This window comes from Psammomys obesus, unplaced genomic scaffold (genome assembly GCF_907164565.1).
Source record: "Psammomys obesus unplaced genomic scaffold, mPsaObe1.curated_primary_1811, whole genome shotgun sequence".
NCBI classification, from domain to species: Eukaryota; Metazoa; Chordata; class Mammalia; order Rodentia; family Muridae; genus Psammomys; species Psammomys obesus.
Window position 1 is genome coordinate 49575339 of NW_026585895.1, and position 20373 is coordinate 49595711.

General features: G+C 53.1%; 1 protein-coding gene across 1 annotated transcript in view; it reads right to left on the reverse strand.

Annotated features, from left to right (window-relative positions):
- Nucleotides 1–667: 667 nt before the first annotated feature.
- Ncs1 (neuronal calcium sensor 1) overlaps nucleotides 668–20373 on the reverse strand; it is a 48600-nt gene continuing 28894 nt past the window's right edge. The window contains exons 3-8 of the mRNA XM_055600662.1: nucleotides 15755–15893; nucleotides 14229–14307; nucleotides 12431–12519; nucleotides 12017–12094; nucleotides 9322–9438; nucleotides 668–4451 (exon numbers count right to left, since the gene is read on the reverse strand). Coding sequence (XP_055456637.1) covers nucleotides 9340–9438; nucleotides 12017–12094; nucleotides 12431–12519; nucleotides 14229–14307; nucleotides 15755–15893 — 484 coding nt within the window. The 3' untranslated portion in view covers nucleotides 668–4451; nucleotides 9322–9339. The remainder of the gene's footprint in view (nucleotides 4452–9321; nucleotides 9439–12016; nucleotides 12095–12430; nucleotides 12520–14228; nucleotides 14308–15754; nucleotides 15894–20373) is intronic.

Here is a 20373-nt window from a genome sequence, read left to right on the forward strand (position 1 = left end):
CATCCGCCTTTTATATGCATGCTCTTATTAAATCCTGCCACACACAGTCTGCCCACTAGCACAACAGAGGGGCTCTAGACAGTCCACCACAACTCCTGTTGTCACTGCTGAGGGTCCCTGAGAAAGGCAGGTCTGAGAAATCCACATTCCTATGAAGTTGCCAGGTTACGCTGACACAGCTGGGGGACCACACTTTGAGAAGCTCTGGCCAGGTGACATCCCATAGGGTGTCCTGTTGGGCTATAGGGAGGGGTGCAGCTTCCCCCTGGTCCAGCTGTTGAGAGCTGGGAGAGGAGAGGTGGATGCAGAGCAGCTCTGTTGGGGAGTTGATACCCTGCTTAGCTGGTAGAGCTTCTGACATCTGACTTTGAGACCCACTGGCCTCGGCTGGGTGTGTTTAAACACTTGTAAAGCAGTGTGTGTGGCTCCCTGTGTGGCTCCTAGACAACCCAATAGATGGGATACGTGGGAGGCAGAGCTTCAGGGCGAACGGCTGGGGCCAGCTCACCTGCTGGTCCCCGGTCACCCGGGCTTGCCTTGCATAGGTTTTCTCTTGGGTACCATGGGCAGACCCAAAGTGAGAGCCAGACTACCCTGGGAGGAAGAACTCTAAAGCAGACGAAAACACAGAAACAGACAAAGCACCAGGCCCACACAGGGAGGCAGGGAGGTCCAGGAAGCGTGTTTAATTGGCCAGACACAGACGACATACAGCGGGAGCAGGGAGGAGGCCTGGACATGCGATGAAGCCCATTACCCTTGGCCTGCACCACCAGGTCAGGGCCTGCCTTTCTCCCCCAAGACACAGACAGGACAGCACCCCAAAAAGAGACTCCGAGGACACTGAGAACGCAAGCAGGGAAGGATGCAGACAACCACAGCCAGAATATCACTTTTCTTGGATTTGGGTTTTAAGTTACCTAAAACCCTTCAGGAGCTGCAGGACTCACAAGGGTTACCAACTCAAGCCAAGATGGCCTGTCACCCCTGCAAGGCGGCTGAGCTCCTCCTGAGGCATGGAGATCCAATAAGTAAGGTGACGCCTCCAGAGTCCCAAAGGAATTTGGAGACTTGGTCCAGGAATGAAGTGGTGAAGGCGTGGCCCCCACCCGCGGAAGCAGACAAAACCTGAACTGATGCCAAGACAGAAGATGGAACCAACTGTTTATTCAACAAAAGCCTTTTATTCATTCAAAAATTAACCATTGGATTTATTCTGCAGATATTTTTTAAAAAATTAAAGTTGGGAGGGCAAAGCTTCCCACTGCGCCCTTATGCCAACTACCTTGCCAGTCCCAGATGACCTAGCAGAGGGGCATGTGGGAGACATGCTGCCAGATATGTGGGGCAGGGGTCCAGGGCCTCTGGAATCACAACGCCCCTCGGCCTTCCCACCTCAAGCCTCACCACTTACTGGACCACTGCAGCTGCAGGTGCTGCTGCGGCTCATCACCACCAGGGGGCGTCCCCATGCATCCTTGGATCACGTAAATGCGGAAACACTGGGAAGAATCTTTCTCTTGGCCAGCAGTGGGGGCTTTCTCTGGAGAGAGGCCTGAGATCCACAGGCACCCCACGCTCCACCATCCCCTGGAAAAGACAATGTCCCAAAAGCCCAAATGCATCTTCCTAAGAAATCAACTAGCAAAGTGCAGAGCATTTAAAGAAAGAAATGTCAATGCCGCATACATTTGCCTTGTTATTTTAAACCTGGCTAGATATCACAAAGTCGTGATGCTCTCCTAAGTCACCACTGACACAAAGTTGGGAGCAGATGCTAGGAAGAAGAGGAGGGCTCACAGCATCCCTAGCCCTAGAAAAAAGGGTCTGCCGAGGGACCGGAGCCTGTTCTCACAGGCTGGACCACACCCCTAAAGAAAGCAGCATCAGGTGGGTAGAGAGAGGCCCTCGGGGCTGCGAGAAGGATGCCTGGCCTCAAATTCTGGGCGTGCTGTGTGCCTCAGCTAACTGCTGGTGAAGGAGAGACAGAAGTCAACCAGCACGCATCCTTGAATGAAAATGGTGTCCGGCACCCTGCCAGGAAAAAGGCAGCCCAGGGCTATCTCAGTATCCAAGGCTTGGGCCCAAGAACATAAACTGTTAAGACCAAAAGCCACACTTGATCAAAAGCCAAGATGCTGAGAGGAAGCCTGGACCTGCAGACACTCGGTGAACACTTAAGCTGAGGGGCCCCATGCTTAACCCTCAGCGGTCCTCAGCTAAGAATCCATTGGGTCATAATGATACCAAACATGCTACTGACAGAGAGGGCAACTGAGGCTCCAGAGACCAGAGAAAGGCCCACTCTCACCTCTCAACCTAAGTCACCACATCTATTCTATGTCCTAGAGGCCCTGTCAGGGGCCAAGCAGGAAGCTGACCAAAGAGGCCTCAGAGAAAATTGGCTGGGTAGCTGGAACCCGTGGGATCTGGTGGGCTGCCAGTGGGCACAGCATGATCAAAGCGTATGCCCATGAAGAGGGTGTATACGTGGACTGGCTAAGCATCCCCCCTTGCAGGAATGGACAGGCAGGACATCCTCCCTTCCGCTGACAGCAGCTGCTCACCCTTGGGCCATTAGCAAGGAGATTTTGGCCTCCCAGAAGTGTGGTGGAGATTACAGGGAAATCAGAGCAGAAGAAAATCCAGGGGCCATTTTCCCCTCTCAGTGATGGGCAGAGAGGCTGTACAAACTAGAAGCAAGAAATGTGGGGTCAGGCCTGCCTCTCTGCAGTTGGGAGGCCGTGTCTCACCTGGAAGAGCTGCCCAGGATGGGGATGAGCCCAGAGGAACTCAAGAGTCCAGAGAATCCTAAAGAGGGGCTAAGGGGGGGGGGACCTCTGGGCCAGACCCAGCACTTCCACAGCCGAGGCTGTGTCCAGAGGCCACACCAGGGCTGCACTGTCACTCATACAATCCTGCACCCTCCAGGGCCCAGAAAACAGCCACGGAACAGCATCACAAGTGCAGGAACCCTGGCTCCCAGACTGAGAACCAGACATCATCAGCAAGGCCAACCATCCCCCAGCCTCCCAGCCCTGCTGCCTGGGAAGCTAGGACTACAAAATCCCCATGCAGCCCAACCTTGGGCTCCTTGCTCCTAGTCCATGGTTGCATGGTGTTCCTGGTGACAGATCAAGAGCCATCCCTTGCTCTGGCCTTAGCCCTGAGGAGCAGAGCCCTTCCTCAGCAGCATGGCCTGATCCCACCCTCCCATCCCTTCCTTCCTAGACTCCTAGCAAAGGAAGAAGCCTGCTGCAAAAGGCAGACAGAGGCAGGAAAGCAGAGGGGTTCACATGCCATACCCACCCCCTCAGCATCAAGGAGGCAGAGGCAGCGTTAGCCCTGCCAGCGCCTTGCAGAGAAGCTCACTTCATACTCTCCACACTATGTGCCTGATGCCCTCTCCAGCTTCCACTCCCAGAACAAGGCCCTCCATTTTCTCTCTGCTGTGAATGTCAAAGCAAAAGTTGCAAAATTAAAAAAAGAAAGAAAAGAAAGTTCCATTTTTGTCCTTGAAAAAAGTGTTATGGATTCCAAGGAGAGCAGAGGAGAGGGGAGGGGACTCAAGGGCAGAAGCTGGGGGAACAGTACATTAGCCATTTAGGAATGCCCACCTTCACCTCTCCAAAAATGGAGCACAGTATCTGAAAAATAAAAAACAAAAAAGAGGAAATGATTTTTGGCTTCTTGGCCGCTGCAGGCCACCATCCTCCCAAGTGAAGCAGGCAGGTAGGTGAGGGCGTGCACATGTAAACGGAGGCCCAGCATCCTGGGTGTTTCAGACACACAAGGTAGCAGCAATAGTTAACAACCAATAAATAAAAGGTATCGATTATATATGAGTATATATATATATTAAAAAAAAATCCTCACTTTCCCCAGAAAATGCACAATACTGTTTTCACATGAGCCATCACCGCTAACCATCCTTGCCTGCCAGAGGCCTTGCTGCTCAGGGCTGAGCTAAGAGAGCCTTTGCCAGGCAGCCCTGGCCCCCAGCCACCACTGCAGGGGACCAGACAGAGCCGGAGTTCTCTGAGACACAGAGGCCTTCTCCTGATGGTCAGTATCTTCTAGAACAGAAGGTAGTTTGTTTGTTTTCTTTTACAGTGTCCGTTTGAAATAAAAAAAGGGAAGCACGCGAGCGCGGGGGAGCAGGAGGAACGGAGTGGCTGCCCCAAGGAGACAGCCAAGTCCTTAGTTTTGCAGAGGGCCGGAGCCTTTTCCGTGTCGGTTTGTCGTTGTTTCGGACAAGCGGAGGTTGTTGACAGTTGGAACCAGTGGCTTCAGGCGGCAGGTGGATGCAGGGGCAGGGGAGAAGAGAACCAGGGCCTGGAGGCTCCGGGGTGGCCGGCTGTGTGTGGATGAGGAAGGCTGGGTGGGCACAGGGGTGGTGTCAGGCTGCGGTGGTCTCATGGCACAGGAAGAGGCTAGTGGTTCCCACACATCTGCAAGACAGAGGATGTGTTAGTAGCTACAGCAAGGGACGGTCGCTGGGGGCTCAGGTTCTGAACATCAGGCTGCAAGTTCGTTTGGGTTTGGATGACTAAATGTGGTAGCACCAAGAAACCTTGCCCATCTTTAGTATCCGCTTACCGGAAGATCCCTGCATGTGCCGCAACCAATAATTAATTCAAAACTAATGGTGCCACGAGTCTGAGGTGGTGTTTCCGGTGGCACTCACAGACGGCATCTCCCAACTTGACTGCCACCTTGATTCAGAGCACACACCCTTCTCACTCCATCACAGCACACACCAACGCGGCCTGGAGCAGCATCAGGTCTGAGACTCGTGTGTTATGAATTGCAGTGGTTTTTTTTGTTTGTTTGTTTGTTTGTTTTTGTTTCTGTTTACGGCAATCATTTTTCTGTTCCTAGAGAAACACCGTGGTTTAATTACAGAAAAAAAAAAAGATAAAAATGATAAAATCATATGCGTAACAAAAATTGCTTTTAAAATAAATTTCTTCATGATTTATTAGCAGTAAATCTTTGATTTCATGTTTATTTCCTAAACTTACAGAACAAGAGATGTGTGGAATTTTCTCAAAGGGGTCACAAACACGAGAAAGTAGCAGCCACTAGAGGGCACTAGTGGGCACATCTGGGCTGGAAATCCTGAACCATGTGCATGACCCTTGACCCACCCACAGGATTCCTCGTATCTGACCCTAGGAAACGAATAAAATGCTCACCATGGCACTAGCGTCCACTATCAGGGACTGATTGGATAAACAGGATGAAATATTTACAACCATTAAAATCCGCGTGTGCGATGCAGTCACTCAGACCCACCACGGTGTGGATACACGCCTCTTGGGCCTTTGAGGACAGCCAGTACACATTCAACAAGAGCGGGGGAAGTTGGAGTCCTTGCGCCCTGACAGTGGGTGTGGAAAATGGCAGAAAACAGCGCCTGAGGCCTACCTGCCTGTGCCAGCGATGTGCGCCTCAAGGTATTTTAAAAATGGCTTTGATTTATGGCTTTGTCAGGACACTTAGAAAACTTGATAAAACTGGTTCCCAGTCAGGACCTGGAGTAACCTACCTCCGTGTTCCTGGGCCGTGCTGTCTCACATTTTTGGTTCTAGAAAAGACTATTTCCTATCCCCTTTAAGCTGAGAGGTGTGTATGTGTGTGTGTGTGTGTGTGTGTGTGTGTGTGTGTGTGTGTGTGCGTGCACATGCGCGCACTCGCCAGTGGCACAAAGATATACACACAGGGCTGAGGATATGGCTTCGCAGAAGAGTACAGTAAGACCCTTGTCTCAAACAAATAAACAAACAAAATAGACATTCTGGACTAAAACTGTAATGTGCACTATGACATGGACAGAGCTGAGAAGAGTGCTAAGGGGAAAAAGCCAGACTCAAAAGGCCACTCAGAAACAGGCAAGTCCAAAGAGAGAGCAGAATGGCTGGCGGGGAGAAGCGAGGTGTGGAGCCTGACTTCAGGGAATGGCAGTCTGTTAGAACTGGGAGGAGGTGGCAGTTGCATAACGCTATGATTACACTAGATACCACTGAATTGTGTGCGCGTGTATGTGTGTGTGCATGTGTGTGTGTGTGTGCGAGCACGCATGTGGGGGGAGACGGGTAAAAACTCATGAAACCTAGCTGAAGCCTAGGCTCAGTTCAAGCACATGCTCAGTACACTCACACTCTGGGGATTACAATCAGAGCCCCTCATGTGCCAGGCAAGTGCTCCCATACCACTACGGCACCATCGATGTGGTTTTCATGTTAAGACCAAGTGTGTCATCCAATTGTCCAGGCAGGCCTTGAACTTGAGACTTGAACTCCTGCTTCATTCGGTCTCTGAACAGCTGGGGTGATGGTGACAACGGAGCCAATAGGGGTGACAGGGATGATGGTGATGATGAGGATGACAGGAATAATGGTGACAATGCGGATGATGATGATGGGGACAACAGGGATGATGGAGATGACAGGAATGACAGGACAACAGGGACATGACAAGGAGACAACGGGCCCTGCACCCCCGAGCCTGGCTAAACTGTCCACTTTAAAATGGTTGCTTTTGTACTGTGTTTCCCTCTGGAATTCTCTTATTAAAAAAAAAAAAAAAAGAAAAGAAAAGAAAAAAAAAACATATGGGGTTCCATCTTTGAGTCCACTGGACCTTCCCTGGAACCAGCCAGCCTCTCAGCCATGTTAATATGGAATATGGGGTGTCCTGGACACCTTTGATTGGACAGCCGCAGAAATCTGCCCCAGTGCAGTGGGCTTCATGATCTGGGAGGATCAGGGACCAGTTTGGTTTCTCTCTTAGGAAAGGAAAACCTACAGAAAGGAGGCATTCAGTGGTGTCCCTAGAAGGAAGTCCCCAGAGGAGTGTACAGAGTAGTTTTATGTCAACTTGACACAAGCTAGAGTGGTCAGAAGCTAGAGCTTCAGTTAAGACAATGCCTCCATAAGATCAGACTGTCGGCATTTTTGTGATTAGTGATTGATGGTGCCCATCCCTGGGCTGGTGGTCCTGGGTGCTGTAAGAAGGCAGGCTGAGCAAGCCAGGAGGATCAAGCCAGCGAACAGGACTCCTCCAGGGCCCCTGCATCAGCTCCTGCCTCCAAGTTCCTGCCCTGCTTGAGTTCCTGACCTGAGTTTCTTCAATGACAAACTGTGATGTGGAAGTATAAGCCAAGTAAACCCTTTCCTTTCCAAGCTGGTCATGGCATTCATCACAGGAACAGTAACCCTAAGACAGTGGAGACCAGGCAAGACAGAGGTCAGGAGTAAAGGGAGGAAGTGGGTGGGACTCCACAAGACCATTGTGGAGTCTTGCCTGCCCTTCCCATCAAGCCTCTGTGATCTGCAAACCTTTCTGATTTGCATTCTTATTCTTGCTACACTCAAGCACTATGCATCTTTTATTGACTCCAGAAACTTGTTGCTTTGAAACACAATCTTATACTGTTGCCCAGGCTGGCCTGACACTCTCACGTAGCTCAGGCTGGCCTTAAATTGGAACTCCAGGCTAATCCTCATCCCTCAGCCTCCTCAGAGAAGCAGAGAGAGCAAGCGTGAGACTACACACCCTCCAGGAAGCTCTGGCTGAAATGTAACTCCTCAAGAATGATGGACACAGAGTTACATCTGCTGCTGAAAAGCTGGAAATCTAGAGCCCATGGATACATTTAAATCCATTTCATAATGACGGATTTTTCTTAAGCCACTGGTTACCTTTGAAGCATGTCAGGAATACAGTTAATTCAGGGCTTGAGAAATAGCTCCTTTGGCAAAGTACCTGTCAAGGAAGTATAAGGCTCTATCCAGGTCTGATGCCCAGCACCCATGTGGTGGGCTCTGCGCTTGGCAGCATGTGGGCACCGGGGAACTGGAGATGAGCAGATGCCTGTGGCTTGCTGGCCAGCTGGTCTAGCCTAACTGATGAGCTCCAGGTTCAGTGAGGAATGTGGAGCTCAGAGGAAGATTCCGGATGCCAGCCTCCAGTCTCCTCACACAAACACACAGGCACGCACACGAAACCAACTCATTTTGGAAAGCGATAAAGAGAAAGAAGCCAGTGCCTGGCTAAAGTCTGACTTCAAGGTCAGCAAGCCAGAGTCAGAGGCAACCTCCCTGCAGTGTGGGGCACATCCGCTAGGCTCAGAGCAGGGAAGGTGGCGGGAGCACAGCAGATTGTCCTCTGACTTCCATAGGTGTGTCATGGCATGAGCAAACACACAACAAACAAACAAATAAATAAAGGCCAGGGGGTGGTGGCACATGTCTTTAACCTCAGCGCTTGGTAGGCAGAGGCAGGTGGATTTCTCTGAGTTGGAAGCCAGTCTGGTCTACAGAGTGAGTTTCAGAACAGCCAGGGCTACACAGAGATACATTATCTCAAAAAAAAAAAAAAAAAAAAAAAAAGGTTCTGGCCACTGTGACTATGTGTAGGTCAGATGGGAAAGTTTTGGAAGTAAACTTTTAAAAATTTTTATTAATTACAATTTATTCATTTTGTATCCCTGCTGTAGCCCCCTCCCTCATCCCCTCCCAATCCCACCCTTCCTCCATGTCCTCCTCCCATGCCCCTCCCCTAGTCCACTGATAGGGGAGGTCCTCCTCCCCTTCCATCTGACCCTAGCCTATCAGGTCTCATCAGGACTGGCTGCACTGTCTACCTCTGGTAAGGCTGCTCCCCCCTCAGGGGGAGGAAGTAAACTTTTAATTTATCATATTTATTTTTAATGACATTTTCTTTGTAAAGATTGATTCTAATGTCTTGTCAATATGAAAGCATTTCTGTGTTATTAATATTAATAGAAGGGCTAGGTAGATGACTCGGTGGCTCAGAGTGCTGGCTGCTCTTCCAGAGGACTCAAGTTCAGTTCCCAGTCTACACATCCCGGTCCACATTGGGGCTCACAGTGGTCTGTAGCCTCAGCTCCAGTAGACCTGATGATGCCCTCTGCTGGCCTCCACAGGTACATGCACCCACATGCATACACACAAACACACACAAATAAATCTTTTCTTTAAGTAATATCAACAGATGCTTCAAAATGGAGGTCAGACCTTTGAGCTGGAAAGGGAACAGGGCCTCCTGTCTCTCAGGCCCGTGCCCCAGACTGCCTAGTCTTCAACCCAGGAAAACTTATTTTCAAGCTAACCAGAGACTGGATTTGGGCTTATAAACACAATAAAACACCACAGGGCTGTGGCTGACTTGAAGACCCTGCCCCGGGCTCCACATGGGCAGAGCCTCAAGAACCCAGAAGACACAGAGAATCAGGGGCCTGTCCTGAGGATGGGTTGTCACTCCCAACCCTGCCTCAGGACCCTTCCAACTCACCACAGCTCTGGGCCTGGACTATACCAGTCCGTCGTAGAGGGACAGTGCCTGCACAATGGAGGGGTCGGCCTTGGAGCCTTCCTGGAACTCCTGGAGCGTCAGCTTCCCATCAGCATTCTGCAAACAGAGAGGCGGCTGAAGGTGGCAATCTGCCTTCAGGGACAGGGGTCTCAAGCCTGCCCATGGCTGGTCTCAACAGAACTTCCTGAGTCTAGTGGGGTCTTCAGAGGTGGCAAGACACTGCATCAGACAGCTGGCACTCTTGAGCCACCTTCCCCAGTCTCTGCTTCCCCATCTGGGAACCAGGGAGAGGCATGGTGTCAGGTCTGGGGAACGTGTCAACCTAGAGACGCCTGTAGTTCTGGGCTTCCTATCAGCCAAAGTGACTGGACTGGCTCATACCCCACTCGGTATTTTTATTACCATTATTTTTCCAAAATGAGTTGGGCTCAGTGCCGCAGGCTATAATCTCAGCCAATCGGAGGGCTGAAGCCGGAGGCTCATGACTTCAAGTCCTGGGCTATACGCTGAGTTCAAGGCCAGACTGGGTGGCTTACAGACCCTGGAACATACAGAAAGAGCTGGGAGGGGCGGGGAGGTCAGCGGCAGAGTGCTTGTGGAGATCCTATCTCCGTTCTCAGCTCAAACTGGAATTTTTTAAAAAAAATCCTAGTGCTAGGGGCAGAGGTTTGCCATACAAGCACAAGGATGTGAGTTTGATCCCCAGGAACCATGCCAAAATGCCATGCGTGGTGGCACAGAGCTGTAACCTCAGGGGAGGTGGAGACAGGATGAGCCTTGTGGCTTACTGCCAGCCAGCCTTAGCCAGATCAGTGAATCCCAAGTACTGGTGAGAGAGCCTGGTGGGTCAGCTTCCGATGAAGGGTACCCGAGGTCGACTCCTCGCCTACCCATATACCTGCCTGAGTGTGCACGCACGCCATCCCGTACGCAGGGCACCTAAATGGTGGTCACCCTTAGGGTTAATGTTCCATGTGGCTCCCTGGGGTTCCTCTGAAAGCCACCCCTGGAGCAGGTCACATCAAGTCTCAGGAGTGCCGAGAAGGAGCCTAATTAGAACTTGGGTATCAGGCACTGTTCCAGTATCAGGGAAGGCAACATGGGGCATCACCACCCAGGCAAGGCCAATGTTGTGATGGCTAAGAGCCTATAGCAGAGATGCCCCATGCCCCCCAAGGTCCTCAGGGTCACCCTACGAAGGAGGAAGGAGCTGCATCTGTCCCCTGCGGTCTGGCAAGGGGACTGGCCTAGGGTCACCAACCCAGGGACCCCACAACCACAGCCCTGTGAATTCAAGGCCTTGACTGCTGCAAGGTATGGGGTGCCTGCCAGGTGCATGGCCTCAGCAAAATCAATTGGGGTCCCACCACAAGAGGGCTGCCGCTGCTTTCTGCACTCCTTCTGGAAACTTTCCGAGGACAGCAGGAGCCCAGTTCCACCCCTCCCAAGTGCTAATCTCCCTTCCTAATTAAGAGCTCCCTGCTCTCAGGGCAGCCCTGGTGATGGGAAGCCTGGGGATTTGTATTCTCCTGGAGGCTGGGGCGGTTGTTTCGTCACCCCCACGGTTTCAAATTTCCATGTAAATCAAAGTTATTTTAGTTTGGAGGAAAAAAAAGTTTCTGGTTGGGGTATAGCCTAAGTAGGACACAGGCTTTGTACTTGCACAAGGCCCTGGTGTGACCCTCAGCAGCACGGGAAAAACAGGAAGGCCATCATAATCAAGGAACCACAGAGTTCTGCAGAAAAGAGAAAAAGGGCATGGGGAGACACGGCCTGCTGGGCAAAGTGCTAACTGTGCAAGCATGAAGACCTGAGCGTGAGCCCCAGCATCCACACACAAGCCGAGCACAGGTGCGTGCCTGGAACCCTAGCGCAGTGGCCAAAGATGACGCAGGAAGATCCCTGAGGCTCACGGGCCAGCCGGTCTAGCTGAATCAGTGAGTTCCAGCTTCAGGGAGAAACTGTCTTAGAAAAGAGCAATAGAAGATGACTGCAGTCATCTTCCAGCCTACACACACACACACACACACACACACACACACACACACACACACACGTGCACACACATAAAAACACGCATGCACAAGAGCACACAGTGTATATAACAGAGACATATACACCCAAGAGAAAGAGGTTTCTCCACCCGGGTCTCTGGCTGAAATGCAGCAGATCTATGAACACAAAGGAAGGGAGTTAGAGGGTCGTCTTATTGCCCAGAACCTAAGATGACCATCAGTACCAGTGGCACCCAGGACCTTGTCACACAGATACTGCCTGTAGCAAAGAGTCAGCTTAGGCAGATGGTCATGCCCACCATGTTTGTGGGGTGCTGGGGTGGTACTCAGGGCCTTGCACATGGCAGGCCCTCTACCACTGAGCTACACCCCAAAACAACATCACAGATTCCCTGGAAACTATGCCTCGGAGGCCACAACCCAAAAGAACAATCTGCTTCCTTTTCACTGTAAGGGTCATTTTTACACACTTGGGGCCATTCCCGTGAGGAGTCAGGGTTCTGCAGGACAGAAAAACAGAGGGCCCTGGTTAATTACAAGGAACCTTCATGGGAAACTCACTGAAAAGTCTGAATGGCTGCCAGCTGCGAGCCAAGCTGACGCCTGAACCAGTGCCCCAAGGCAAAGCAGGCCAGGTCCAGGCCCGTGCCCCACCTCACCTTGTCCATCATGGCGAAGATCCGGTCCACCCTCTTCTCTGGTGTGTTCTCTTCTTCCGGGAGCTCCACGGTGTTCCCCTGCCAAGGCCAAGGGCCAGTGTGTCAGCCTTGGGCTCACAGCTAAGCTAAGCCCTTGCCCAGCCACCAGGGCACTGGGCCAGCACTTTGGCCTTTGAGCTCATAATCAAGCCCTTGACTTGAAACCCTAAGCTTGTGTCAACGAGGACTATTCCTCCCTCTCACTCTCCAGCCTTGCCACTGGCCCCACTACCCGCCTTGTTCCTGCCTGACCCCAGCTGAGGATGTCAGTGGCAGTACTTGTTGGCCTGTAGCATCCAGAGAGAGAAGAGTGACTCAGTTTCCCCTGGGCCTTGCAGGCGGCCTCCCCACCACCCCGACCCTCCCGGGACTCACCACCATCTGGTAAATGGCATCCACTATGTCCAGCATCTCGTTTCTGGTGATGTAGCCATCATTATCCAAGTCGTAGAGCTTGAAGGCCCCTGTGATCAAGCAGACAGGTGGGGGTCACCCCGGCCCAGGGCAACAGCAAACTCCTCCCTCCGCCTCCCCGTGATGCAACACAGAGCCTGAGATCAGACCATCGTGCCAATATAGACTGATAGGAATGTATGTTCGTACACCAGGGCAGCCAGAGTTAAAGACAAGGTAAACAAGCTCGGAGTGGTGGTGCACGCCTGTAATCCCAGCACTTTGGAGGCGGCAGCAGGCAGGCCTCTGAGCCTGAGGCCAAGCTGCTCTACCAAGGGCGTTCCAGAGCAGCCAGGGCTACACAGTGAAACCCTGTCTTGAAAAACAAAACAAAACAAAACAAAACAAAACAAACAGCAACAAAAAGATAAAATGAACACAAATTGAGGAACCAGACGCAGTGGTTCAGGTGTCTAATCTGAGCGTTCTGGAGGTGGAGGCAGAGGGATCAGGGGTTCAAGAACATCCTGGGCTACAGAGTGAGAACCTGAAGGAAACAAGGACTGAGGCTGCAGTTCCGTGGCAGAGCACCTGCCTGGCACGGGCAGGCTCCCAGGTTCTCTCCAACACGGCACAGATCATAACAATAATAACACATCTTAAAGCATTCAGGTATCGGTCTCCAGGGACGGAGACAGTGGCTGGGGTTGTCTATGACGAGGTTTAGTTCCTGGAGAGGGGCAAGTTGGGAGCCACTGGACCAGGCAGCCCGGTCCTTGTACCGGATCATGAAACCACCATGGGGCAAAAGAGCCCCTCACAAACCTTCCCCTGGGCCTGACCGTTCATCTTCAGGTGGCCCCTCTCACAGTGGGCCAAAGGAGGAAATACAACGTGCATGTGAGGAAAATCCTGTCCTGTTTCTAAACACAGAAGCCGCTGCAGAAAGGAGCAGCACCTGCCAAGCAGGGCATCCTGCCCGAATGCCCCTTTTCTTCTAGAAAATTCCCTGACACTACCGTGTGTCATGCATGTCCTTGACTGTGGCTCCTCCCAGCTTCCGGCCACAGCCTCTCACATACGGTCCCAGCCTGGAGCCCCTTCTGCCACAACAGTCCCCCTCTGGGCTCCCCGGCTCTCTCTCGGGATGAGTTCCTCCTCTGCTGTCTCAGCCGGCACCTCCTTCTCCCTGCCTCCCCTCCAGCATTAGGGGGTGTGGGAACTGCGTCACTGTGACAGACTGACAGGCACTCCAAGCAAGGCCCCATCCTCCTTAGCTCTGGGTAGACCCTGATTTGAGGTGGCACCTTTCAACTGATGTTTGTACATGGAGAAAGTCAATGAGAAACGTCAATACAGCTGAAGACCTGGGTCCAGCAGGGACTTGGCTTCTGTGACATACCACCCACAGGGTCTGCTGTCCCAGCATTCTATCTGCCTGAATGTCACTCTTGTTCCCACCACACCCCAGACCCTGCGGCCTGTCCCCCCAGCATGGCTGTGGACTCAGCCTCACAAAAACCAATTCCTCCCTCTGGGACCTTTCTCTGTCCTGGAAGGGCAGGGTGTCTTCTCGCTCTGGCCTGGACAGGTGGCCTGCTTACTTGGCCATGTTGGGTCCACCTGCCCAGGGCCCAGGGCCCAGGGCCCAGGCCTCTGGGAATGCCCTGACCTCCCAGAGCAGGACACCATCTGGGGCACCGCTGCAGGTGTCTGGCGCCTCCTCCTGGCAAGGGCTGGGGCTGCACCCTTCTAGCCTGGTGGGGAATGGGAGACTTACACCGCAGCTTCTCATCCAGGGTTCCCCTTGAGGTCACCGACAGCGCCTGGATGAATTCAGAGAACTCGATCCTGCCATCCTGGGGGAGACAAAGGGAATGCCTGTGGTCAGCACAGACCTCACAGGCTGATGGTGGGCAGTGGCAGGCAGAGGCTGATGGACGGAAGACAGGAAGGAAGGGATGAGGGGAAAGAGGAGGGGAGGGGAGGAGGCAAAGCTGGGAGAGTGAGAGTAGACAACAGGGCCAATGAGAAGCCGGTACACACAGTATTGAAAACTCGGGCTCAGTGTTACTCAGTAAAAGAGCCAGGCACAAAAGCCACCCTCTAAGCCTGTTTCCTCATCTGTGAGATGGGGACATTCCAAGCACATACCACAGGGAATGGTGCAAATGACTGCAATTCTAGCACTTTGAAAGGCAGAGGCAGGAAGACAGAGGTTTAAGGCCGGCGTCCGCCACACAGAGAATCCTAAGGCCAGCCTAGGTGGCCTGGCTAGGTTTTTTTAAATTTTATTTTAATTTTTATTTCATATGTATTGGTGTTTTACTTGCATTCCAGGGTGTCACGTGCCCTGGAACTAGAATTACAAACAATCATGAGCTGCCATATGGGTGGTGGGAATTGAACCCAGGTTCCTCTAGAAGGACAGTCAGCACTCTTAAACGCTGAGCCACCTCTCCAGCCCCCAGCCTGGTGGCTACTGTGTGTGTGTGTGTGTGTGTGTGTGTGTCAACTTGAGACAAAAACTAGAGTCATCTGGGAAGAAGGAACCTCACTTGAGAAAATGCTCCGACCAGACTGGCCTGTGGGCATTTTCTTGATTGCTGGGGGAGGAGCACCCCGGGCAGGTGGTCTGTTAGCAGGCTGAGCATGCCCTGACCGACAAGCTTCACTCCTCCACAGCCTCAGCGCCCGCTTCCCGCCTTGCCTCACGGAACGTGGCTGGGACCCGTAAGCTGACACAAACCCTTTCTCCCCAGGCTGCCTTTGCTCATGGTGTTTGTGGCAGCGAGAAAAACCTAAGACACGGGGCTAAAACAAAAAAAGGAGTGCCAGCCCCACAGATGGCTGTCTGCTAATCCCAAGCCCACACCCAGCGGTCGCCACACCGTTAATACCGGTTACAGGCGAAGATCTTACTATTCCTTGAGGATTCTGTATTTTGCATCCATAAGAAAGCTCACAGATATGTACACGCGTATGCACGCCATGCCTTGATACAGGTATGCAGCTCTCTGTGTATCCGCATGTGCAAGCCTGCGTATTTGTGCATGTGAACATGGAGCACTGAGCGAGCCACGTGTGGGTAGGAGTGCCACATGCATGCATAGGTCTTCATCTGTGCTGGTGTGTGGCAGTGTCACGCCTCTGCATGTCACGGTGCCCGTGTACACCTGAGCTCTCAGCCCTGAACGGTGAGCCCTGCAGGGGAGGGTGGGCTGGGAGGGCTGCTGAGCCTCCTGCTACAGGATGCAGCCGCCGGCGGGGCTCAGGCTGCGCCAGACACAGCAACCTGCGGCTCACCTTGTTCTCATCGAAGACGTTGAAAACGAACGTGGCGAACTTGGTGGGGTCTCCAAACGGGAAGAACTGTTTGTAGATCTTCTGGAAGCCGGCTGCGTCCAGCTGCCCGCTGGGGCAGTCCTTAATGAAGCCCTTGTACCTGCAGGCGACAGAACAGGTGGCAGAGAGGGTCACCCATCAGGAGCCTCCGCCGGAGACCCAGGAAGGCTATGAGCCCCGGGCCCACGACCCAGGGACCCCGGCATTAGTAAGTGTCACGTTACCAAGGAACGTGGACTCAGGTGTCCCAGGCATGGGCTCACAGCGCTGCCTCTCATTGGCTGTGTGACCGTGGGCAGATCACTCCTGTCTGAGCCTCGCATGAACACAAGAAATCAGCGGCAACACAGGGAGTCACCTGTCTGTGGCACACAGAGCACTTGGCCTCTCTGTCCGACATTCCTCACAGAGTAGTTAAAAGGAGTCACCCACCTACCTTCAGGAAGCCTCACTCCTGGCAGCACAGTGCCACCACACAGAGTGGAGGCTGGCTCCTGAGGCACCCCTACCCCATCCCCGATCTAAAGGAATAGAGCAAACACTCACTAGGACCACACGGGGGGCTCGGAAGGCCTTGTGTAGTCCACTTGGCCATGTCCGCCCTTGTCCCGGTACCCATCCCGCTAGAGGCCATGACCCAGTCTAACTCAGCCTAAGCAAATGCTTTCACCTCTCAGAATGCTCGTGCATGAAGAACAGTGATTACCATGTCCATTTTGCTAGACCATATCACCACCCTGGTGCCTGATAGTTAAAACTCACCAGTATCCACGCTCTGATGTTAGGCAATGCTACAAAGCCCCGTAAAACAGTCCCTACTGTGACCGTCAGCACACTGAAGTTTATGTGTGGCTTTATGTTGGTGCCTGTGTGTAGCCGAGGCCACCCCCGTCCCCAGGCGGGGCGTGCTCTCTGCTGAGAACCATTCCTCCCACACTGGATGGACAGAATAACTGGCCTTAGTCAGCAGTACTGTCTAAATCAGAAACTTTACCACTTTTTATTTTATTTGTTTTTTATTGTACTAGTCTTACGGGCAAGGTATTGAGAAAGCCCATTTCCAAGATCGGGAGACTGAGGCTGTGAGAAAGGAAGTAACCTGGAAGACCACTCAGCCCATCCTGGTGCTATGATGGGGATGGGAGGTGAACTGAGGAAGCCAATACTCAGAGAATCCTGGTCACTGACTTTTCCTATGGCGCCCTCACTATCCACAGGTAGATTCCATTTACCTGCCATCTTCAAAGTAGAGGATTCTGGGAATCAAGAGCTAGATGCCTCCTGTGACACTGTGACTCCCCCTGACACAGCTGGTACAGTGCCAGGAGAGGTAGACAATGACCCCATTTGATAGATGGGGCCAGCCCAGCTGTCTGCAGTTAGTCCCGGCCTTGGCTCTGGGCACCCTTTGCCCTGCATCTGCTATTCTCTGCCTGCTGGTTTGCTTTCCCACATCAACCCAGCACAGGATGTCTCCAGATCCACAGAGGTCCCTCCATTCTGTCCTGGCAAGTCTCAAATGGTCTGGAGTGCCATGAACCCTGTTAGCAGGCCACACACCAGAATAAAGCAGAGTAGGGCTTTGAGGGACCGGACACTGGGTCTGAGGCTATCTCCAGCCTCCCTGCCAAGGGCCAGGATGTGAAGACTTTTAGGTTGGCTCATGACCCTAGACCTAAAGCCAGGGCCCCAGAACCCATGCAACATATGCCTGCTGGCCATCTGACCTCCCCTCCACATTCCCAGCATCCTTCTGGCTCCTCTACAATGCTACCTTCTACTTGAAGGCACATGACAATTCTTTAGAAGCAACAAAAACTCCAGCTATGGTGGTGCATGCCTTTAATCCTGGGAGGCAGAGGCAGGAAGATCTCTGAGAGTCTGGGGCCAGACTCCATATAGCGAGTTCCAGACCAGCCAGGGCTACACAGGGAGACCCTATCTCAAAACAAATAAAGCTGAAGCAAAGGGGGGAAAAATCCTGAAGGTGCCTCTCAAGCCCAGAGAACCTTGCAGGAGGCCCAGGGGACCCAGCTCCCGAGTGGGGGAGGCTACCCAACACTGCACCAGCGGGAGTCACTGTCACTGACATCAGCTGCAGGGGCTGGTGGCAGAGCGCCAGTCTCTACTGAGTATCTCTGAGTTATCCCTGCAAAGGCTGTCACCAAACCCCACCCCGTCAATGAGAGGCTGGAGAAGCCACTCCCATGAGGTGACGCTGGAAGCCCAGGAGGGGTGCCTGCCTGCACAGAAGCCCCCATCATGCACTTTGCACCACCTCTTGGTGCTCAGCATCCCCTGAGTTCTGTAAGCCCCAGGGCCTTACTCACCCTGACCCACCACCACTCTGCTAAGGTAGAAGTCCTGCTCCCTCCCCATGCCGGATGGCCTTCATGGTGCCGCACTCAGCCCTGCCTACAAAGCCCGGCTGGCCTGAGCTCGGCAGCCTGATCCATGGCCTGGTCTGTCTGGCATACATCCAGCAAGTATCTACCTAGAGAGGTGACTAGCACACAAGCCTATGGGTGGGCTGAGAGCAGGAGCCCAGGTATCCAGGTCCCCTTCCTGAGCTCTATGGAACAGGATCCTCTAGAGGCCCTAGCCAGAACCACAGAGCTCCAGGGACAAGGTTAGTAAGCCAACAGTGTCTGTCAGAGGCACTGACGCCCAGAAAGGGAGAGAGTGAACCAGGCTCTCAGCAGAAGCGAGGCCTCTACCTTCCAGCCTCCCCACCTCCCAGTCTCTTCTCTAGGAGGAGATCCAGGCTGCGCCACCCCCACGGCAGCGGCTGGGAAAGCGATTATACCCAAACATTATATAACCCCACTATTCGCCCTCCTAACGTGGAGGAGGGCACCTGCTCCCGCTAGAATGGCAGTGGAGATGCCTGAGGTTCTGCGGCCGCTGGCTTGCTTCCAGTCCTCTAATCTACCCTGCAAACTGTCACCTTGAAAGGCAGGGATTATCACTTTCTGCTTTTGTGACCCACTGGCTGGCTGAAGAGGGGGTGCCGTGGTTGGTGAACAGACTGCTCTAAAGCCCCTCATGACCAAACAGGACAAATGAGACCTGACTCTTCTTCCGTCCCCAGGCTAGGGTCAGGTGCCTTCAGGCCAGGTCTCCCCTCCTCTTTCCTGCTGGGGTAATGCTGCCAGCTGCCAGAGCATGTGGCCCCAACTTAGGGGGCTGGAGGGCAGATCCCACTGTGCCTCAGTTTCCCTACCCCTCACCTCATGGCAATATGTCAGGGGGTATTCTGACATATCAAGTTAATGGTGTCCCTAGCTAGTGGCATCCCCAGCTTCCCTCTCCAGACACTGGGCAGCCACAGTCAGGCTGAGGGCCAGGTGGCTTTTGGAGACCCTAAACTCAGAGGCATCTCCCACAAATGCCGGGATTGCCTGGACCTCAGGAATACCAGCTGTCCCTGGGTTGCCCCCGCAGAGACCCTGATCTCTTCAAGCCCAATTTTGCTAAACTGTCTAACCAAGCTCAGGAGGCGAGAAGACTGAGGCTAGTGGAGGTAGCTTTTTCCTGCTTAGCTCTCTCTTCCCCTCCCTCCAACCTGGCTGCCTCCTCTGGAGAAGGCCCCCCGTCCAGGGCATAGAGTCTTGTCCCTCCTGTTCCCAGGACTGGATCTGGTGGCAGCTCTCACAGTTATGCCTCGAGACTGTCAAGTGTGACTGATGTGGTGACAGATGGTCACGACAAGAGTAGCTCCCGAATCTTCAGGGACCCCAGGTTCTTGGTGGATGCTGGATGGAGTCCATTGTCTAGCAACTTTGATGGCTAGCCCTGGAGCCTAGAATCCATAAATGAGGCAGGAACAGGAAGAGGGCTGTCTCCTGAGCCCTACTCGTCTCTCCAGTGACCTGGGAGAGTTAGTGGGCCTGGAGGCTCTTAGGGCCAGCACTTGCAGTCTTGGTGATGCACCTCAGATGGATTAAGAGTCCTCACCGCTGCAAGCTCAGAACAGGCTAGGCAGAGGGGCAGGATTGGCCCACACGGCAGCCACAGTTACAAGAGCTCACTGCAAACTGGTACCTCAGGGGATTGGCACTGTCAGTGTTTCAGGAAGGGAATCTCAATGCCAAGAGGATAGATGCTCTGAGTGTCAACCGCTCAGGCCCTCTTCACTCACAGAAGAAAGGGATGGGCAGTAGTGGTGGGGGTGAGGTGGGGAGAGGGAAGGGTGGCAGGGGTGGTGGGGGTGGGGATTATCACCACTGTCACTTTCATGACCTTTGGTCTCTAGGCTTGCTGTTTGGTAGATTGCCCTGAACACATAGGAACAGGGAGATGTCAAAACGTAGCTTCAAGTCAGGGGTGGTGGCACACGCCTGTCATTCCAGCACTGAAAGGTGCAGGCAGGAGGATTAGATCAAGGCCATCCTTGTCCACCTAGAGCTTAAAGCCAGCCTGGGTTACTGAGCACCTCTCTCTGTGTCTCTGTCTCTGTCTCTCTGTCTCTCTGTCTCTCTCTCTCTCTCTCTCTCTCTCTCTCACACACACACACACACACACACACACACACACACACACACACACCTGTCTGCAGAGTGTTGGGCATTTCCCTCAGT